The sequence below is a fragment of the Nyctereutes procyonoides genome, unplaced genomic scaffold (genome assembly GCF_905146905.1).
Source record: "Nyctereutes procyonoides isolate TBG_1078 unplaced genomic scaffold, NYPRO_anot_genome, whole genome shotgun sequence".
Lineage (NCBI taxonomy): Eukaryota > Metazoa > Chordata > Mammalia > Carnivora > Canidae > Nyctereutes > Nyctereutes procyonoides.
This window is the reverse complement of record NW_026575047.1, coordinates 30086654-30108541: the sequence shown is the minus strand read 5'-3', so window position 1 is coordinate 30108541 and position 21888 is coordinate 30086654. Positions and strand designations below refer to the sequence as shown.

Sequence of the window (21888 nt, the reverse complement as noted above, 5' to 3'; positions counted from 1 at the left end):
ATGTGGGTGTCCCGAAGGGCATCCTCAGCCAACTGTTGTTGTTTATCTGTGCAGACTCAGATAGGGAAATGGGATGCCATCATTTCTCCTTTGGATTCTGTTAGCATAAATGGAATTTTGTGTTCATTCATTTCCTAGGACCTCCGCCTAGAGCTTTTGTTCACACAGAACCTGAAGTCTCCTGGTGGGGGGTATGACTGACATGGCCAGTACTGCCCAGGACACACAGCGGACTTCTGATTCTTGTATGGGCAGTACCAGTCCCAAGGAGACTGGAAAGCTAGCTCAAGTTATGTCTAAAATTTTTAAATAGCACAGACCTTTTGAGTTTCAGTAATATAATCACTAACTCCAAAAAGTTTTCTGAATTCTCTTATTCTGTTGCACGTGCATGTTTACAGTTCTCCTTTAGCTGATGGACAACACCTCTGTAGGGCTGGTTCTAGGGTCTGTAATGGATTGAAATCCAATTCCAAGGCAACAGGTTGTGCCACACCTGCCGGGTACCCTTGACTGGGAAAGCATGATCCAGAAGAGGTTTAGAGCCCGCACAGTTCCAGGGGTGCATTCAGTACCAGGTGCTGCTGTTCCCTTCCTGTGTCTTTCCATTCACACACAGGCACACATTCACGTGCACGCACATACATGCACACACACATGTAACGCACACATGCACGGACACACAGCTCACAGTTCCACATGTACATACATGGTACTTGTTTGTCTCCAGAACGTAGGTATGTGCATGTGTGTGTGTACCCATGTGTGTATGTGTGCATATGTATGCACATGTGCGTGCACACAAACATGCATGAGCTTGAGACCCCCTTGAGGCTCAGTCCTCCCTGGGTGCAGGGAGGGGGATGGCCAGGTTGGTGGGAGGCTGTGAAGGGAAAGCTTTGTCTTCCAGGCAGCAGGCACCACGGCCTCCATCAGATGTTCCTGGACCTTTGGTTGCTGCTTCCACTGGCTTCAGGAAGTTTGCCAGCTGATAGCAGAGGGGGTCGGGCTCACCTGGGCAAGCAGTGTGAATATTTGGATTTGAAGTCTACTTATATGTGGTGAGGTTTTTAGTGTCAGGATAAAGATTGATTCTGAGTTATTTTCTGGACAGTTCTGGGCACCGCCCCCTCGCATTGTGCCCTTTCTCTCAGAGCAGAGACTTAGCTCTGAGAAAGGTGTCGTTACCATTGCCCTAAATTTGGTCCCTGGCCTGTTTGCCAGGCCAGCTGGTGTCTGGTCAGCCAGCAGTGGTGGAGGCTGAAGAAACAGATGTGGGGAGGGTTCTGCATCCCCAGCTCTGGTGTACTTTGACTCCAGGCCAGTTCCGTGAGAAGTACTCGGTCACAGCAAGGTGTCTGCTATGGGGCTGTCCCCAACCGTGCCCCTGGTCTCCTGCCCTCCCACCCTGACTCCTGTGAGGGGGCCGGGTGGATGTGGGGCAGAAGGAAGCCAATGGGCTGTGATGGCTGTCATCAGCTCCCCAGCAAGGGTGTCAAGATGCCCGGGCTCACCACCAGCAGAGTCTAGCACATGTCATTGGCCAGCAGTGGCCTCAGCCCCATAGCCCCTCTATGAGAAGGGAGGGCCCGTGTACCTGGTAACAAGGTGCTATTGGAGGCAGTCCTCTCCTTCCTTGAGATCACGCTCGTGGGACCCAGGTCTGTGGGAGGGGAAGCTGGCAGCCACCAGGGGAGCCAGGTCACAATTCTGGGGCTGCTTTTGAGAACCTGAGAACCAAGGCCTTGGGGCCTCATCTGAAGGTCAGCGGCCCTGAGGCTACTACCCCCAACACCTGCCTCCCCACCCTAGTTGTGCTAGCACCACCATTGCCCTTCCCTGGGACTCCCACACCCTTGGGGGACAGGCTAGGAGATGCCTTTTGGGCATCACTTTCACCACCACTCAGTCCATGGATTAGGAAAGAAGCAAAGAGTGTTGCCCAGCCCATGACCCCGATCCTGTTCCTGTTTCATCGCAGGGGGGATGCTGGTGTCCTTCCTGGGTGTGCCGGGAACCAGGCAAGTCAGCTGAGCCCACTGAGGGGACCAGAGAGGGCATGAGATGCTGGGACACAGGTGTGTGTGTGTGGGGGGCTGGGTCTGTGTCATCCCAGTGTCACCCCGACCCCTGCATCCCTGGCAGAGTGGGTGCTCAGGCAGTGTTTGCTGGGTAAGTGGGTGATACAAGGGGCTCTTCTGGGATCCCTGGGTGGCGCAGTGGTTTGGCGCCTGCCTTTGGCCCAGGGCGTGATCCTGGAGACCCGGGATCGAGTCCCGCGTCAGGCTCCTGGTGCATGGAGCCTGCTTGTCCCTCTGCCTGTGTCTTTGCCTCTCTCTCTCTCTCTCTCTCTCTCTGTGTGTGTGACTATCATAAGAAAGAAAGAAAGAAAGAAAGAAAGAAAGAAAGAAAGAAAGAAAGAAAGAAAGAAAGAAAGAAAGAAGGAAAGAAAGAAAGGGCTCTTCTCTCTAAGACTGTCCTGGAAAATTCTGGGAAAGTCCTCCCTGGGCCTGCCTGGGTCACCCACCCACGTCCTGGGCCGGTTGCTGCAGCTGGAAACCCTCGCCCATGGGTCTGCTCTGCCGCATTTGGGGGCTCCTCCTGGACCAGGATGGAGAGCTGACAGTCTGGCACTGAAGGACCCAGACCCCTGGGCTGAGTAAAAGACACCGTGGAAGGGAGGGGGCACATACAGGAGAGGGGGTGGAATGCCAGGGTGCAGGGAACACCTTTGACGGGAAAAACAGGCTACCAAAAATTATGAAAATTATAAGTTATCCTACATTTAACGAAAGTAGGTACTAAACATAACCATGTGCTAACTTCTGGGTTGACTTTGAGCCGCATATGTATGCATACATGTGCGTGATTTTTCCAGCAAGTTGGAACACCCGTGTGATTTGGCATCCTCTCCTTTGTCTTTCTCTGTATGATCATGAAAAACACGACTTACAAAAATATCTTCCATGGCTTCATCACTTTTACTGTGGCTTTCTCCTAATCCTGGAAACAGATCAAAGGGAACAAGCCATGCCTGCCTGAAGCCAGAGGGAGTGTGAGCAGGCTGATGCATGTGGGAGCAGGGTCGGGGTCAGGGCAATCAGCAGGCCAGTCAGGGGAGCAGGCTGGTGCAGGCAGGGAGCAGGCTGGTGGGGCTGGCGCAGAGCGGGGAGTAGGGTCAGGGTCGGGGTTGGGGCAGGCAGCTGGCCCATCAGGGAAGAAGGACTCTGGGGTTCTAAGCGGGGTAGGAGGTGAACCCCTGAGGAAGGGGCTTCCTGCCGAAGAGCACTGGCACTTTCTGGTGTTTTGGAAATGAGGCTGAGGGCCGAGAAGATTCTAGAGGGCAGAGCAAGGGTTGGCAACCACTGATTAGGCTTCACTTGAGGAAATTGTGTTGTGTGTGTCTGGGCCACTTCCTTCACTGGCTGGCTGTCACTGTAGTCTCGTTTTATGAATAAAAACCATTATTCAAACCAATCATTTTATCCCACTGCCACCCAGACCACACTCTCCCTGAGCCCCTCATCTGGGAGTCTTCGCACCCCTGGGGGCTTAGGGCCTGGGCCTCTGGCTTCCCCACAGAGGCACTATCCCTGGGGCCCCGCAGCCTGAGTGGCCTCTGAGAAATGGGCACAGCCCTGGGAGCTGACATGCCGACGGGGTTCGGAACAGGCATCCAGTTAGGCTGGTGTCTGGTTAGGAGCCATGTGGAGCTTCCTGTGAGCAGATGCCCTGGTTCATGCCTGTGCCTCTCTCCCCTGCAGAGGTCGGACCCACAGCTGCTCGCCCAGTTCTACTATGCAGATGAGGAGCTGAACCAGGTGGCGGCTGAGCTGGACAGTCTGGACGGGCGCAAGGACCCGCAGCGGTGCACGCTGCTTGTCAGCCAGTTTCGCTCTTGCCAGGTGAGTGCACGTAGGGCCAAGGGCCTGTCATGGGGGAGCCTGCTCCCACCTGTGAGCACATCTCAGGTGGCCTGGGTGAGGTGCTGGGCACCTCTCAGTCCAGCTGCACACCCAGCTGGGAGGAGAGACGATTCTGAGCTGAACAGGGTGGGGAAGAAAGTCAGGCAGGGGCAACCAGGAGCTGGCAGGGTCCTAGCCAGGGAGCAGCTAACATGGGAGGGGGGCTGGGCAATAGAGGCTATGTGCAGGGCTCCTGGAGGGGGGCTCGGACCCTTGCCATGCTGCATGATTTAGCACTGGCCCTGGAAGCGATGCTAGAAATGTTCTTCCAGTTTAGCCAACTACCAGTGTGAGACCCTGAGGCCTGAATGCAGTTTTGTCAAGCGACAGTCAAAGTCATTCTCAAAGTTCCAGTATATTCTTGGTACATTCTGCCCACACATCTTGCTGGTTCTCTCTGACCTGGGAGGGGGCCTGAGGTATGCTTCCCAGATCACTGGGAGGGCCGAATGCAAGGAGGTATGCCACTGAAGCTGGTTCCACGGTGTGTTTTACGCATTAGGGGGTTAGATAAGGATTCTGGTGGGAGAAGCAGGTCCTGGCTAGCCCTAGAATGACCAGGAGGCCCTCCCCTCTCCTAGGGGACTGGAGGGGCCAGGGGGTCTCAGGACTTGCCAGGCCATCAGCGCCCTCTCTTTCCCACCAGAGAATACCCTTACTTGTGCCTGCAGCACACCAACCTAACAGCCAGGAGGCCTCCCTCTAGATTCCCCAACAGCACCCCGCCACCCCCCTGCCTTTGCCCTTGTCCATGCCACCCCTGCCCCCCATCCCCCTGCCCCCCTGCTCCCCCCACTACCTGTACCACCACCCCAACCGTACCTGCTCCTGCTGCAGCTCTGTGCCCCTAGCAGTGCCCTGTGTTTGTCCCAGACCCGGTCTGACCAGTTCACTGGTGGATGTATTTGCAGGTTACACAAACTGACCAAATAAGGTGGCCACTAAGTTGGGTGCTTCATAGAGTGTTGACAGAGGAAAATCAAGAAAGGAAAACCATCCTGGCATTAGGCTGGGCAAGGCAACTTGCAGGGGGTTGAGAAACAAGTCATACAAAGGATCTTGCACAAGCATCTTTAATTTCTCACTTGTCTCTTAAGACTCCTGTGTCAGGGTCCCATGACAGCCCCCTAGTTCCATGACTCACTAGGAAGACACACAGGACTTAGAATACAGTCGTGCTCACAGCTGGGATTGATCCCAGGGAACAGACACAAAGGACAATCAGCCAAGGGAAGAGGTATGGGGTTGGGGAGTTGGGGGGACAAAGTCCAGAGGAATCAGGCGCCAGCTTCCAGCATCCTCTCCCGGAGACTCAGGTGGATGCGCTCCATTCCCAGTAGCGCCTGTGACAACATGTGTGGCATCTTGTCAGCCAGGGAGGCTCGTTAGGGACGCAGAACACGGGTTGCTGGGGCTGGTCCAGCAGGTCCCTCTCCCTGGCTCAGCCCAAACTGCAGACTCCCAGGAGGATGGAGTGTGGGTAGGGGCATTGGAGACACAGCTGAGGAGCGGCAACATTCCCTGGACGCCTGCCCAGGGCCAGTGCGGTGCAGGCCTCTTGGGGGATGGCCTGGTCCCGCTGTGGGGCTCCTGTGCACATAACAGCAGTTAGGAATCGTGGCTGATACGTCATGGATCTTGGCCATGTGCTCTGCCGCCCACCCAGGAGCGGAGTTAGTGCCACCAAGGGATGCCTTCGTGTGCATGCTACAATTTTGTAAAGACTCATCCTAGTAACATATTTTTTTAAGAGGCCACTTACTGGGGCCCTGGGTTGTGTAAGGGCTCCTGTCCTAGTAAATTCCTAGGACATTTAGGAGCTCAGGAATTTAGGTTGGAAAGCAACTTTCTTTTCTAACATTTGTCTTGAAACAGGACATTTTGTCTTTTCCACTTTTGGCTGCTGTTTCATTCTATTTGACTGTCACGATGCTGGGTTGTTTATTTGATTGTGCATTCATTCATTCATTCATTCATTCAACAGCAGTCACTAGAAGGGGGTCTGCCTCTGTGTGGACAATGCCCCAGAAGCAAGGCAGACATTTGGGGTCACTGTAGTCAGAGAGGCCTGTGTGCACAGATGCCAGGTTGCCATTGCAACATGGGGTCTGGTGACCTGCAATTACAATGCGGAGCCCTGACAGGTCAGCGGATGGCAGCCCACTCTACAGGGCCACTTGGTGGCCCTGATTTTAGAGCATGGACTGGCATCCTAGGTAGGTCAGAGGAGGCCAGATTTAGGAGCCACAGGCCCCTGATGTTCTCAGCACCTGTGAATCTGCCCTAGGCCAGCTGCGGGCACCACCACCAAGCACCCAGAAGCTATGACTTTCTCAGCTTTGGGGCCAGTAGCTTGGCATTGCCAATGTGCCCTCTCCTCATCCCACTGTTGTCTGTGACTCTGGCCTCAGTGACATATCCCTGAGTCTTCTAGTCTGGATGTCTGGGGTGTCTCAGGGCCCCCAGGTCCCATCAGCCCAGGTACAGCCCTCAGCTGAGTGTGGGGTGTCTATGTGGAGCATGCATGGTGGTGGCACCAGCTTGGCCTGGCTCAGCTCTCCAGGAGCCCTGGAGGCATCCACGTGGGGTCCCATTCAGTTCAGTTTGAGTCAGCACTTCTGGCTCAAATTTGGGGATACATTCAGGGGCCCAGTCCTTCTGGTCTGGAGCTTTGTCTTCCTCAAGGCATGAGGGGCTCTCCACATGGTCCTCTGGGTAATGGCCTCTCCACTGGATTCCTGCTAGGAAGTCTGATTTCTTGCACCAGTGAGTCGTGGGGGCCTCAAGCACCCCAGGTGCAGCCAGATTGGGAGCCAGTCTCTGTGACCATCTGCTTGCTCAGCTAGCCCTTGATGGCTGGTTGGTGTCCCGCTGGTTGGTCCTTATGAGTGCAGTTAGGAGTTGCAGGCTGCTGCAGCCCCCAAAACCTACAGCCCATGCTATCTGCTCACGGGGGAGGTGAGGGGCAGGTGAGGGGGCAGGTGAGGGGGCAGGTGAGGGGGAGGTGTAGTGTCTCGAACCTGGGGTATAGTGTCTGGAACCTTCCTACCCCATATTGGGGTCTGCTAGATGAAGTCTGCCGGCAAGTGCCAGGTACAGAGTAGATGCTCAAGAAACAGTAGCAGCCCCCTTTTCTCTTCTCACAGGAGGAACATTGGGTTTGTAAGGAGCAGCAGGAACTGGCTCTCGAGGGCAACATGTCTGTGGGGTGAGACGGAGGTGAGGCAGCGAGGGCTGGGAGCAGTGAGGTGGAAGAGGCAGGGATTTGCATGGTGCTGGCTCTAATCTTAGAAGGAGTCAGAGTCATTCATTTTCACCTAAATGACCTTTTACTTCATGAAAATGGTGGACTGTGTGTAAATGAGTTTGTAGGTGGATGTCTGATGACATTTGCCTGTTTGTTCTCTTTCTGGCTCCAGAAACCATAAAAGATTAGAAATCATAGCTCAGCTGGATGAAATGAATCCTGGATTATTGTGATGGGCTGAATTGTGTCCCCTGCCCCCAAACTCATACATTCAAGTCCTACTCCCCAGTCTTTGAAGACATAATTAAGGTAAAATGAGGTCATTAGGGTGGGTCCTGATCCAGTCTGACCAGTGCCCTTGTAAGAAGAGGAGGCTAGGTCACAGAATGCAGAGGGACAATCATGTGAAGACACGGGGAGAGGACGGTGTATGTGCCCAGGAGGGAGGCCTCAGAGGGAACTGGCCCACCAGAACTAGCCCACCCTCCCCTGGGTCTGGGACCTGGCTCACCTTCCCCTGGGTCTCAGACGGCCAGCCTCCAGGCCTGTGAGGAATAAACTTGGAGCAGCTGTCGCTGTGGTGCTGCTATGGCAGTCCCAAGGCACTAATACAGTGGGATCTGGATTTCATGATGCAGATGGGCTTGACATTGCTCTGGGTTGGATTCCATCATCGTCATCGACCTGTTTTTCCTAAGCCACACTGTAACTTTTACCATCAAGGGAGTATAATTTTAGATGATTCAGTGAAGAATATTAAATGGCAAAATGTGCCAACAGACCTTGTAGCCAAGTGTAGCTAGTTAACGGGGTCATGGTGGGTGCAGGGTGCCTTGCTGCCGATCTGCGACATGGACACAGCCACACCTGGACACAGCCACACCTGGCAACACCCTCGAACCTCCCCTTGCTTGAAGGTACTGATGCCCAACCCCCATAGCATAGTGGGTTCTCGGGGAGAAGGGGTCCCTAGTGTACCCTGACTGCATACCCCAGCCTCCTGTCTGCCGTGCGATGCACCTGGCACTCGGCATCCTTGGAGCTGTGCCCGGGAGGGACTGGGGCTGGGGGAGTCCAGGAGGGCTGGCCACCTCCGTGGCAGGGTGGGGAGAGCTCCTTACAGCAGCGGCTCTTGAATTCTTTGAATTCTTTGTTTCTATATTGACAGTTGAGAGTTCTTTCTGTATTCTGGACACTAGCCTTCATCTGATTATGATTTATAATTATTTTCTCCCAATTTGTGGCTTGTCTTTCATTCTCTGCCTAGTTTTTTGAAGGAGAGAAGTTTTAGATTTTGATGAAGACCAGTTTATCCATTTTTCTCTTCGTAGATCATGCTTTTCATGTCCTAAGAAGTCTCGGCCTGACCCAAGGTCATCAGATTGTCTCCTGTGTTTTCTTGTAGAAAACATAGTTTCAGGCTTTGCACTCAGGTCTGTGATTCCTACTGACTTTACATCAGTATATAAAGTAAGGACTGGACCCATGTTTTGTTTTGTTTTGTTTTGTTTGCAAATTAATTCTCAGTTTCAACATCATGTGTTGAGAAGACTATATGCTTTCTCCACGGAAAAGTGTCATTGCATCTTTGGGAAACCCAGTTACCCCAATCAGTAGGGGCCTGTTTCCAGGCTCTCTGTTCTGTCCTCTTCATCTGTCTTCAGGCCAATACTGCAGTGTCTTTTTCCTGCGTCTTAGAAGCCCACGGGGTCACATCTCCAACACTGTCCTATTTCGAAGTTGTTACTGCTGTTCTAAGTTCTTTGCATTTCTGTATGGAATTTAGAAACTGCTTGTAGGAGGTCTACAAAAAAGCCCGCTAAATGGGACCACAGTGAATCTAAGGGTCAATATTGGGGAAAACTTGCGGTTTTCCCCATTAAGCATGGTGCTAGCTATCACAGGTTTTTCATAGATGCACATGGGTTGCCCGGTGAAGCAGGGATCCTTGGCTTCACAGCTACTCAAGGCTTGAAAGACGGCATTCTGTGGCCTCCCATGCACTGTTCCAGGAAGAAAGCCAGGGTCACCCTCTCTTTGCTCTGCATGGGCATAGCATCTTTGTCTCTTACTACTTGTAAGGTCTCTTTTTTATTGGTTTCTATTGATTTCATCATGCTGTGATTTGGTGTAATTTTCTTTGTATTTTCAACACTTTGGTCTAATTAAACTTCTTGGACCTTGTATTTATAATTGTCATCAAATTGAACAAAAACCGGCCATGATTCCTTCAAGTGTTTTTTCTTTCTGTCCCATTCCTTTTTCTGGGTCTTGCATGTTGCGCCTGATGTCCTGAAGCCCGACCACTCGGCGATGAGCTGTTTTTTTTTTTTTTAAGGGTTTATTTATTTATTCATGAGAGACACAGACAGAGAGAAAGACAGAGATACAGGCAGAGGGAGGAGCAGGCTCCTCACAGGGAGCCTGATGCGGGACTTGATTCCGGATCCCGGGATCATGACCTAAGCTGAAGGCAGGCTCCCAACCGCTGAGCCACCCAGGTGTCCCAGTGATGAGCTATTTTATTATTGCTTCTTTCTCAGGCTTGTGGGAAGGTTTCCATTGTTTGTCTTCAAGTTTTTTGTTCTTTTCTTCTGCAATGTCTGATCTGGGCTGAATCTCATCCAGTGCATTTGTTTTCATCCCACATACGTAATTTCCATCTCTGGATCAGCTTGGCCCTTTTTATTTCTTCATAGTCTCAGTTCACTTTTGTGACACATGGGAGCCACTTGTAAGGACCATCTCCATGTCTCCCGATGGCCGCTGTGTTGCCTGCTTTGGACTGACTTTGTTTTTCTTTTTATCATGTGTTGTATTTTCTTAATTCTTTTTTTTTAATTTTTTATTTATTTATTTATGATAGTCACACACACAGAGAGAGAGAGAGAGAGAGAGAGAGAGAGAGAGAGAGAGGCAGAGGCACAGGCAGAGGGAGAAGCAGGCTCCATGCACCGGGAGCCCGACGTGGGACTCGATCCCAGGTCTCCAGGATCGCGCCCTGGACCAAAGGCAGGCGCCAAACCACTGCGCCACCCAGGGATCCCCGTATTTTCTTAATTCTTTGCAGGCCTGGTGATTTTTTTTATTGAATGCCTGACGTTAGTTCTGCTTCTTGTCTTTATGGGAGCTGAATATTGTTGTATTCCTATAGGTCTCTTTGAGCTTTGTTTTGTAAGATGGTTTGGTTACTTACAGTCTGATCCTCCTGGATCCTGTTTTTTAAGATGGGGGTGGGGGTGGGGGTCAGAGCTGAGTTTAGTCTGGGGCTAACCACCCCTCACCACTGAGGCAGGACACTTTCGGGTGCTTTGCCCAGTGCCCTGTGAACAGCTCTCCGACTTGGCCATGGCTCTCTGTGTGGCATCAGCACCTCCTTTCTCCTCTTGCGAGCACGTGTCTGTCCCCTGCTCCCAGGTCTGCAGGGTTTTCTCTGGGGCAGCTCTCTCTTCTCTGGATTCTAGCCACCTAGGTCGCCTGGACAGCTCAGGTCTTCTTGTCTTCAGCGAGGGGGTTTGCTGGGTCCCACCTGGGTGCCCTCTCTCAGCTGGGACCTGAACAGCTCTGGGCTGTTAGCTGGGCAGCCACATTTCTCTTCCTTTGTGGCCACTTGGCCACCTGATGGCCAGTGTCTTGAGAACTGTTGTCTTGTTTTTCCCATTACTGCCGTCATCATTCAAGATAGGTAGATTTGCTGTTACTCTGTGTTGGCTGGAATCAGAGGTCCCCACAGATGTTTGCTGGGTTATTTGGGACCTGCAGGAGAAGGAAAGGAGACCCCGCCCTCACCCTGGGCAGCTGATGTCCTGGCCAGCAGGGCAGGGTGCGCAGGACGTCAGAGCCCTGGCTCTTCCTGGAGGCGGACATTGACTGGGTGCTAGTACTTGTGATCGCCCTTAGTAATCTTCAGTAGTTTGCTGAATCACAAGAAACGGGCCTTCCTGCTCAGAAAGCCTTTTAAAAGAACTCATGGTAGTACCACTGGATGCTGGTTGAATTTTATTTTTACTTTATGTGCGTGGAGGTAGGATTTGCTTTAGAGCTCAGTACCCTGACTGTTTGCATTAGAAATATCCTGCTTCCCACTTGTAGTGACTTTTCTCATCTGCTTCCTAATACAAACGAAAGTCAACCCTCAGAGGGCGGAAAGGAGGGGTGTCGGGATAGAAAACTGCTGAGGGTGAGCGTGTCAGCAAGTGCTGTCTTCCTGGAAAGCAGTCGGTGGGTTGTGACCAGAGCCCATAAATGCACTTCCACTCTTGACTTTGTGGCTCTACATTTGGAAATGAGTGGATCCTAAGGAAATGACTGAACACTCAGCCATGACTGCAGTGTTGTCAGTGGCAATGGAGAACTCGAGTCTTTGTCAGTGTCCAGCAGACCGGGAAGTGGTAAGTTAGCCGGGTTTTACAGACCATAGCTTACACCACCCTCCCGATAGCTGGGAATCATGGTCTCCCACGGGCTTCCTGGAGAACCAGAGAAGTTAAGCAGCCAGTCCCAGGAGGCACAGCCATGAGGGGTGGAGTCAGGGAGGGAGCACAACTTTCTTGCCTACTGAGTTACATGCTGCCTGATTGATCTGGTTCCAGGGGAGTCCGGGGCAGGGGCCAGCTGTGCTCCTTCTGCTCTGTCTACAGAGGAGTAAACTGAGGCCCAGAGAGTGTGGTGGCTTTGCCCTGTTCCTGACTGCTGCGTCTCCTGTGATCGCTCCTTGTCCTCACACAGGACAGGCCTTGGAGCCCTGTTTGGCAAGTTTGAGAAGGCTGGTTTTACAGCCTCCCGATGGCAGGTCCTGTCCGTGTTTTAAACATGGCCAGGATGGCACAGGACTTGTGATGTTAATAGAAGCAACGCAGCAAGGTGGCTGCAACATCATTGTCTTGAGTGTCCACCTGCTGTGCCATTGCTTGAGCTTCTGTTGTAAGAAATGCATGGATAGGCATTCAGAGAGTGGTTCAGGGACAGTCCTGTGGCCTCCGGCTACAGGGAGCCTGGGTGTGGGTCAGCAGCCAGTTCGGGGTAATTAGGAGGCTCCCCAGGCTTCCACAGGTGCCCAGCCTGCATGGGCATGAGCAACGGGACCAGGGAGGCAGGACGTTCACTCTAGAAGCTTCTGAAGCATTTGCACTCTTGGTAGCAATTGCAGAGCAAGCAGGGCTGCATGATCCTAACAGTAAAATGCCCTTATGTGTTTTTAATATTTTTCAAGCAGTTTTAGACAGCCACCAGTGGGAGCTGTGTTTCAGCGCACTTTGTCCATTTCTGTTTCAGGACAATGTGTTAAACATCATTAACCAGATCATGGACGTGTGCATCCCACAGGACCGAGCCCCACGGGATTTCTGTGTCAAGTTCCCCGAGGAGATCCGGCATGACAACCTGGCAGGCCAGCTGTGGTTCGGTGCTGAGGTAGCACACAGCTTCCTGGGTCCAGGGTCACAGTGTGGGGGATTGTGCAGCTGTTTCTTAATGAAGCTTGCCTGTGTGCACCTGCGGGTGCAGGGACCTGGTGTCTTCCCTGCGAAAGCCCCACCTGCTAGGGCTTATGGATGGCACGTTCTGAGCCTGTGAGGCCGTATGCCCCTTTGAGGGTCTGGGAGAGCCACAAAGCTGCCCCCGCCCCCCATCTACACAAGCAACCATGGACACACAGCTTCAAGAGCGATTTCTGTGAGGTCCTCAGGCTCCCAGACATGAAGGGCCCACAGGTGGTTCCTAGCAGCTGCCAGCTCAGGAGCACTTGCTTCCCTCGCCAACCGACAGGAAGGGTCATCCTTGCCCATGGGGCTGGGAGCTGCATTTGGGGCCTTCCTAGGGCCACCTCTCATCTGCCCCTCAACTTCCATTCTCATCTCCCAATGTGGGGGGTGGACTGCAGCCTGAGAGGAGGGTACCCGCCCTATGGTGGCAGGACCAGCCTTCCCCCAGCCAGCTCTTGCCTGTGCCCCCACCTTGTAACCCTTCCCATGGCCCTGCTCTGGTTTGCAGCCTGATGCCTGTGCCCCCTCTGCCCCACTCCCTACGGTCCCTGGGATGCCGTGTCCTCCTCTGACACAGCCTAGCTCTAGGCCCATCTGTCCCCCACTCCACCCCTCTGAACGCTGGGTGGGAGGGCATCCTTGCTCTGATTGGTGTGGGGGTCCCAGGCAGGCTGTCCCTCTGCCAGGTCTCAGTTTTCCCTGATGTAGGTTCGTGGGGATGGGGACAGCTGCGGGGCCATGAAATGATGCAGGTCCCATGCCCGGCAGCATTCAGGGCACCATCTCCTCTGTATGGGCTGGCCTCAGTGTCAACCAGCTCCACGCCCCCCTCTGGAGGGTGGGGAAATCCACTCCGCCTCCCAGGAAAGAGCTTCATCCCAGCTCAACTCAGGGTCAGTGCTGATGGTGTTAGGTGTTGACTAGTGCAGGCATGCAACGAGTGGGGGGTCCCCATATCACCACAACCCCAAGTGGAGATTGCAGGGCCACCTCTCACCCAGGACCAGGGTCTGATGAGCACTCCATGTCACCAGACATGGGGAACACATGAGGAGTGATGCATTCAGCCCACATAGGCCTGCAATCTGCACCCCCGCAGCCCAAGACAGGTGTGGGTGGGTTTATAGGCACAGAGGGACCCTCCTTACCTCCCAAGAGCCAGGAGTCTGCTGGGCTTAGCAGAGGGTCAGTGAGTTTTTGTGGAAGTGAGGTGTCTTTACTTCCTAGAAAGGTCAGTGGTTTCAGGGAGCGTGGTCAGCCCTGCGTGCCATATGCCCAGAGTGGCCCTAACGTGGCTTGGGGCGCTCCTGGGCACCCAGCTCCCGGTTCTGGGCTGGTGGGAGGGGACAGGAATCACAGCCCTGGGGCCCCTGCATGGAGCCCCCAGACCTAAGAGTCTTGGCTGACTTTCCCCTCCCTGTCTGTGTAAGGATCTGTCGACCATGGCTGCTCTGGGTGGGAGGGAGCATGTGGTGCGTCCTTGAGACACCTGCCCCAGAGTCTCAGGTGAGGGTGTTCGCTGAAGAGGAGCATTGGGGATGGGTGTCGGGGATGATGGGCACACCCCAGGCTGGCCACCACCACCCTTCTGCTTTCCTGTCCCACATCATGGGTGTTCCTGTGGCCACACAGTCCTTAAGACTGGCTATTGGAGTGCCTGCCCTCTGCAGAGCTGCTGGAAGGAGCCCAGGCCCGTCAGGCCTCCCCCAAACCAGCTCTGATGCCTGTCACCCCGGAGACTCTCCTCACCCCATTCTCTGCCCACAGTGCCTGGCTGCCGGCTCCATCATCATGAACCGTGAGCTGGAGAGCATGGCCATGCGGCCGCTGGCCAAGGAGCTGACCCGCAGCCTGGAGGATGTGCGGGGCACCCTCCGTGACCAGGCGCTGCGGGACCTCAACACCTACACGGAGAAGATGAGGGAGGCCCTGAGGCACTTCGACGTCCTGTTTGCTGAGTTTGAACTGAGGTGACTCTGAGGCCTTTGCTTTCTGAGTCTGGGGGAGGCACCCGCGCTGCTGCGCCCATCATGATGTTTCAAGCTGGACAGACCCTTGGAGGGAGGAGCCGGGGCTGGTTCCAGGCCATCAGTTGTGTAGCTAACGTGGACACACAAGGCGGGGTAGCCAGGGCCAGGCTGGGTGACCTTGCCAGGGTCTGGCCCACCCCCCTGCCTCTCCCTGATGTACCCCAGCGCTAAAGACCTGGGAGGTTCCTGCAAGTAGCTGTCACCCAGAGTGGATGTGCCACTGCCAGCCTCTGCCTGTGCCACCGGAGGCTCTGCTGCTCCCCTCCTGCCTCGCCTCCTGCCTCTGATTACCTGCCTCACTTCCCGCTTCGCTTCCCACCTTGCTTCCTGCCTCTGACCTCCTGCCTCGCCTCCCGCCAGTGCCTGGGCTCACCGTGTGGGGCTTGTGGGTCGCAGGCTGCCCCCTCCACCCCATCCGTTCATCCACTCCTTGCACAAACACCCGAGCATCATCTCCCTTCACCTCCATGTGCTCAGATCCAAGACACGGCGGAACAAAGGAGGGGTAGCCGTGGCTCTTGGGCTGCAGGGACTCTCCAGCTCCCTAGAATGAGGGCCAGGGCACATCCCCAGGTTAGGATCACATGGCACCCCTCCAGCACCCCCCACTGTGTGCTCCACCCATCCTCCCACCCCTGCCTGCTGCTGTCCTTAGCCCCCTCTCCAGCCAGCAGCCCTCGAACCCCTCTGCACAAGCTTTACTCACCTGCTCTGTCTTCGGAGGACACAGGCCATGCCTGGGGGCCTCCTCTGAGGGCTTTGGAGAGGCCTGGAGTGGGAGGGGGACAGGCATGCCACCTGTGCCCAGAGATGCGGAGATGCTCACAGTTAGGTGAGAAAAAGTGGGACCCAAAATCCATGTCCACAGTGGTCCCAGTTAGTACAAATTGTCCATCGTGTAAGCCAAATGAGGTTTTATAGCAAGAAAAAAGCAGGGCTAGGGACTTAGAAGCAGAGAAACATGTTCTCATCCAGATGGTAGGATGAGGTGTTGCTTGCTCACCCCCAGCTGGCCATCCCCACCCCGCGGTCTGCACTCACCTGCACGTGCATCCATTCCCTTGGTGCTCATGAGGGCGAGCGCCCAGGCAGGGACCTCACAGGTGGGCGGTGCCACATCCAGGACACGTGGGCTGGCGGGGCAGGGCTAGGGGTCTAGGAGGCACTGCACTGGGCCCGACCCTGGGAGGAGCTTGTCTTCAGGCCATGCGGTTGTGGTCATGTCATCTGAAGCACACTTGGCCTTCATCTGAGATGCCGCTCTTGGGGAGGGGACACAGGGGCGACGGGGGTGGCACTCACCTCCCTGGCTGTGTCTGCAGCTACGTCTCGGCCATGGTGCCCGTGAAGTCCCCCAGGGAGTACTATGTGCAGCAGGAGGTCATCGTGCTCTTCTGCGAGACCGTGGAGAGGTGAGGCCACCCCTGACCTCCCCCGGGGCAGCTGCAGGCACAAGGATGCTTCCAGCCCCCTCCCCTCCCAAGTCTGCTTCCCCCCAGCAGGAGGCACACCTGCCACCTCCTGCCGGGCCCCACCACCACCTTTCCTGGGCCCAGGGGTTCCTGCTGAGGTTCCCTGATAGAGCCAGAATGGCCGTCATGGCAGCGCAGAGAGCTGGATGCCTCACCTACCCTCCCACCTCACCTCCTTGCCTCTTTACCCTCCACAACCCCCACCTTCCTCACCTCCATGCCTTCCTCACCTCCATACCTTACCTCCTCACCTCCCCACCTTCTTCACCTCCCTCACCCTGCTCACCTTCCTCACCTTCCTCACCTCCTCACCCTCCTCACCTTCCTCACCTCTTCACCCTCACACTTCTTAGCTTTTCCGTCTTCCTCACCCCTATATCTTCTCCCCACACCTCCCCACCCTCTTCACCTCCACACTTCCTCACCCTCTCATCCCCATCTTCCCTCCCCACCTCCTCATGTCCTCACCTCCACAGGCCAGGATGGAGCCCCTGCTGGCTTGGAGGTCCCCTGAACACGGTTTTGTGGAGCAAATCATCTATATTCTCTTGGACAGTCATTGAAGTCAGATTTTTGAGTGGACTTCGGACTAAGATTTAGCCTAGAATGTGTCTCCTGTCTGACTAGAGCTGTGATATTAGGGAAGTCTTGAAGTCACCTAACATTACTTCATAATTAAAAGCATGTTATTCACTGTTCACATTGAATTCAACAGTTATTTACTGTTCACATACTGAAAGACATTTCAAGTTGCTAAAAAATAAGATGGTGGGAAACACTTTTTACTTGGAACCATCGTGACATGTTGCCAGCAGAGCCAGCTCACAGGTGCAGAGAGAGCATTTCCATTTGCCTGGAGTGAGATTGAGCCTAGGAGAGTACTGTGGGCTCCTCAGGGAGCATCACACCATCCGGAGCAGTGTTTCAGTTCCATGTTTACTCTTGCCACTTGAGCTGTTTTAGTTTCCTGGCTAAGCAGGCCCGTGGCTGGGCGAGCTCCCATGTTTTGTTTGCTGGATACCGTGGCTTCCCCATGGCCCCTCCCTCAGCAGGCACAGCATCCCCCTGCCTGCATCTTTTGACCCATCTATGGGATCAGGCAGGTGGACAGGTGGGGCAGAGTGGGCACCAGCTGCCGCCACTGCTGCATGGGCCTTCTGGAGCCTAGTGTGGCGCCTTTCCTAACAGCAGCCCTGAGCGTGTGTGAGGGCTGAGGGCAGCACCTGTCATCTTCCTAACTCTGCTCAGCACAGACACAGGTGTGGGCGGGCAGGCCTCACCCTTCTTGCTCTCTATCCCTCGGCCAGGGCCCTGGACTTCGGGTACCTGACCCAGGACATGATTGATGACTACGAGCCTGCCCTCATGTTCACCATCCCCAGGTTGGCCATCGTGTGGTGAGTGTTCCTCCTGCCCAGGACAGCTATTGGGCGGAAGCCTGGCAGGATCACGAAGTAAGACAGTGCTGGGCCCCTTCTGGGCATTGACAGCTGGCACTTACACCCCCAACAGGTGGCTGCTCAGCCACCCATGCAGTACCAAGCAGGCCTGTTGTCACCCCTCACCAGGTGTTCTGAGGGTGAGGGAGGGATCCCCCACCCTAAATAGTATGAGATGGCTAGACTCCCAACACCCAACTCACAGGTGAGATGGACAGTCACCTATGCTCACAGCCCAGGGAGGAGCACCCCGCATGCCATGGAGAGCCACAGGGGTGCACGCAGGAGCAGAGTGCCCAACATGGGCTGTGGGAGGCTGTATGTGACAATAGGGTGGGACACCCCTGGCTTCCATGAGCAGATGTGATGGGCTTACCTGAACCATTCACAGGAAGGTGGGGAGGTAAAATGAAAGTGAGCAGGTGAAGAGCAGGTGGGTACAGCTGGTCTGCCTGGGGGAGCGCCTGAGCAGGAGCCTTTCCTGCTGGGTGGGGAGTGTGAGCTGCAAGAGCAGGGCAGCTCAGGCCAAAGCCTTTGGGATATTGCCGGCTCAGAGATGCCAGCCAGTGCATGGGGCTAGGCCTTAAGTACAGCAAGGCTGGAAGCACTTGGTCACTTGCTGAGCCCTTAGAGCTGCTTGGAGCCAAGGTCAGAGCCCAGGTGTTCTGGGCTCTGTCTACTGTTGCTCAGCCACACCCTGACTCCCAGACACATCCCTTGCCTCTTGCCAGGTGAGGGGTTGGGGCGGTGGTCACAGAGGGAGGAGGGTGAATGGGCCACGGGGAGCCTAGGGGAGAGGCCTGTGGGCTGGCACCTGGGGAGGGGTCCCGTGGGCAGCTGGGGTACAGGTGTGGAGCTGTGCAGACAGGGGCCCAAGAGTCCTTGGGACAGATGCTGATTCTAGATGTGGTCACCAGTAAAGCGGCCCCGGAGAGTGTAGGATGGACACGGAGGCCAGGACTGGTCCAGGCATAGGACCTCCTTCTTGGGAAATGGGGGCACAGTGGTGGAAATGGTGGTACAACAGGAAGGGGCCAGCTTCTGGGCTGGAGGGGCTTCCCTCAGGTGCAAGGAGTGGGACAAGTTGTGTGCAGTGTGCAGAAGGTGAGTGGGGGCCAGCAGGGCAGACCCTACCATGGGTGGGCCAGAAGCACCTTCTGCTGCCCTGAGACCCTGGAGATCAAATGGCAAAGAGATGTGAGGTGCAGAGGCTCAGGGGAAGGAGAGCTGGGAAGATGGGCTGGGTGGGGATCTGTCCTTCCCTAGGACCTCAGGGAAGCTGGGCATGCCCTGTGGACTTCCCCAGGGCTGGGCATGAGGGCAGCCAGTGCCCTGCACTCTTTTGCCTGACTGTGTCCCCAGGAGCCCCAGGCCTGGCACCTCTAGCCCATCCTTCGGTTGTCCTCTCCCCTGAGAAATGCGTCTTCTCCCCAGGCTGACCTGTCAGGGAAAGCCAGAGTGCGCCCCATCATGCCAGATAGCCAATACTTTACGTTGCCTTAATTGCTGGAATCTGAGACTCTGATTTTCACCTGAAGCTGAGGAGGCAGAAGACAGATGGCCCCTTGGGGTGGCCTGGCCCAAAGAGGCCCCTCAGGTGTTACATTGTTTGCTTTCTAGGCAGCCACTCTCTGTGGTCAGAGAAAATGCTGCTTCCAGCCAGGGCCTGCCTTCTCCCAGGCCTGCCTTCTCCTGGGGCCTCCCTTCTCCCAGCGCCTCCCTTCTCCAGGGACCTCCCTTCTTCCAGGGCTTATCTTCTATGGCCTGGCGGGGGGGTTGGGAGCCCTTCCCAAGAGAGCAGGCTTTGTCCCCTTCCTCTGTGTCACACCTTCCCAGAAGTGCCAGGACCTTGGCCTAGCTGTGTTTCTCTTCTAAAACTCCCTGGCAAGTGCCTTGAAGCTCAGGACCCAGTGCCCCCACCATCTAGCCCCAGTCGGGGATATTGCTATGCTGGTGGGGTTCCCAGGCTGGCTTTCCTTTGGAAACTCCTTATGTCACACACGGGGGCTGATGTGGGCACTCGCTGACTGGCCTGCTCTGATGGGCCACATGAACCCTCGAATGCTTGTCCAGCACCCAGGGATCCAGGCCCCATCCCGGATCTCGGGGACATAAGGGACCTGCACCGTCTTAGAACCTATTCTAGGCCTCATGGAGGTGTCAGACTGTCTGAGGCAGTTTTAAAATAAAACCCCTTTTAGATAAAAGTGAGACCCCAGAAAGCCTGAGCAGTGGTGTCCAGTTCTCACACACAAGGCTGCTGAGTGAGTTCAGCCTTAACCAGCCCACCCGTCAATGTTGGCCCAGACCCAGTGGCCACAGGACCATGCTCTTGGGCCTTTCTGCTCTCACTGAGCAGCCTCCTGAGGCCACTTCTCCTGGACCAGTGTCACTGCGCCCTGTTTGCAGACCATAGCTGCCCTGTGGACATTTGAACTCTTGCTCTGTCTCCTGTCCCCTGGGCCTGGGAGGAAGAATGAGGGTCCCATGGGCTGGGCCTTTGTCCCTGTGCTCCCCTCCTGGCAGCACCATGTGGGGTCCCCTTGGGATCCCCCAGGACAGGAGGGAAAGCTCCAGAGTCACAGCCAAGGGAGGCAGGTTTCATAGTTGGACTGAAGGGAGGGCAGGTGCTCAGCTTGGCCCGGTCAGGAGGGTGGCCATTGCCCAGTTCATCACCCGTCAACCCTCCTCAGCCAGGCTGTGCATCTGGGACTCTGAGGTATGTCAGCTGTAACTGAAATTCTCCATCCTTCTGGAAGGATGGGTAGAGCAGTAAGGAGCTGCTCCAGATCCCCCCTGTTGGGTCACTTCCCTGGGTGCCTAAAGCCCCCTCCCCTTCCTCATTGTCCACAGCAGCCCCTCTGGGCCAGATGGGCAGCACCATAGCCACAGAGAGTAGGGCCTGGGACTTGCTCTGTAACTATATTTGCCCAATGAGCATGTGTCAAGCACCTGCTGTATACCTGGCGCTATGCTTGTCCCCAGGGATACCATGATGCCCACGGGGCAGATGAACAGTGAGGAGAGACAAGCAGGTCTGTGGAGTGTTCTAGATGGTGATGAAGGGGAGAGGGCTTGGAGCAGAGACCCTCTAGAAGGGACAAGAGCTGTAAGTGTGAGGGAGAAGTTCCCAGGTCCTGGAGCAGAGCTGGGGTGGGAGCCTGATGGGCTGTGGACTGCGGGCGGGCAGTATGTTCGAAGGGGGGGTGGCCACAGTTCTGGCTGGAGTGAGAAGGGGCTATCCTGGGACTCCTGCAACAGTAAAGCCAACACTCTTGGAACAGCAGCCATCTAGGGTCACATCTGTGACGTGGGTTCCTAGGATGCCAGGTGACTCTCAAGGAGCACTGGGAACAGGGAGAGCTGGGGGCAAAGCCTCTCCACTGCTGCATCCCCTTCCCCCCGCCTCCAGGAGCTCCGGCCCCTTCCCACCTGCCCTACTCTGCGCTCGCAGGAACAACACACCCGGAGGTAGCCTGGCATCTCTGGCCCTATCACAGGTGAGGAGATAAGCACTGAGCAGCCGGAAGGGGTGCCACCCAGCCCTGCCCCTTGTCTGATACCCATGGAGCTCTGTGGCCCTGGGGAGGCCTGCCTGGGGCCTGAGAGATTGGCAGGAATGGGGGAAAGCCGTATGGGCACCTGGAGGTTCAGGAGGAGGCCGGTCAGGCCCCGTGTTGTGTGTCCATGGTGCTGGCAAGGGGTTTGGCTTTACCCATAGCCAGCTCAGGTGCCAGCCCTGGACCCTGGGCCCCACAACCCACACTTGCCCGTAGCCCTGGGCCTGGCCCCTCCTGACTCAGCATCCTGTCCCTACTGTGGGTGGGGATACTGGGGATATGCATCCTGGGGGAAAATAAGTCTCCACAGGGTTCCCAATGTGATGGACTAGTTCCATTTTGGAGGATTTGTCTTAAAACAGCTGGTTTATGGGCAGCCCTGGTGGCCCAGCGGTTTGGCGCCACCTCTGGCCTGGGGTGTGATCCTGGAGACCCAGGATGGAGTCCCACATCGGGCTCCCTGCATGGAGCCTGCTTCTCTCCCTTTGCTTGTGTCTCTGCCTCTCTCTCTCAATTTGTCTCTCATGAGTAAATAAATAAAAATAAATACAACAGCTGGTTTAAATGAATAAAGACATTGACAGAATTTCTAGGTGCAGTGCCCAGTAACCAGCCCCACCGGGTAGACCTGGTTACCTGGGCCTGCCTGGGAGGCCCCATCACCACCCCCATGTCCACGTCCACTGCTAGTC

The 21888-nt window shown here is 55.3% G+C and overlaps 1 protein-coding gene across 3 annotated transcripts in view; it reads left to right on the top strand.

The window, feature by feature from the left end:
• The window catches only part of ZFYVE28 (zinc finger FYVE-type containing 28), a 114395-nt gene that overhangs the window by 52981 nt on the left and 39526 nt on the right, over positions 1-21888 (top strand). For 2 of the 3 annotated variants that reach the window (XM_055326899.1, XM_055326901.1), the window contains exons 2-6: positions 3765-3905; positions 12487-12624; positions 14463-14665; positions 16048-16137; positions 17505-17594. In XM_055326899.1, the coding sequence (XP_055182874.1) occupies positions 3765-3905; positions 12487-12624; positions 14463-14665; positions 16048-16137; positions 17505-17594 (662 nt within the window). The remainder of the gene's footprint in view (positions 1-3764; positions 3906-12486; positions 12625-14462; positions 14666-16047; positions 16138-17504; positions 17595-21888) is intronic. The other variant, XM_055326900.1, reaches the window with a different exon arrangement.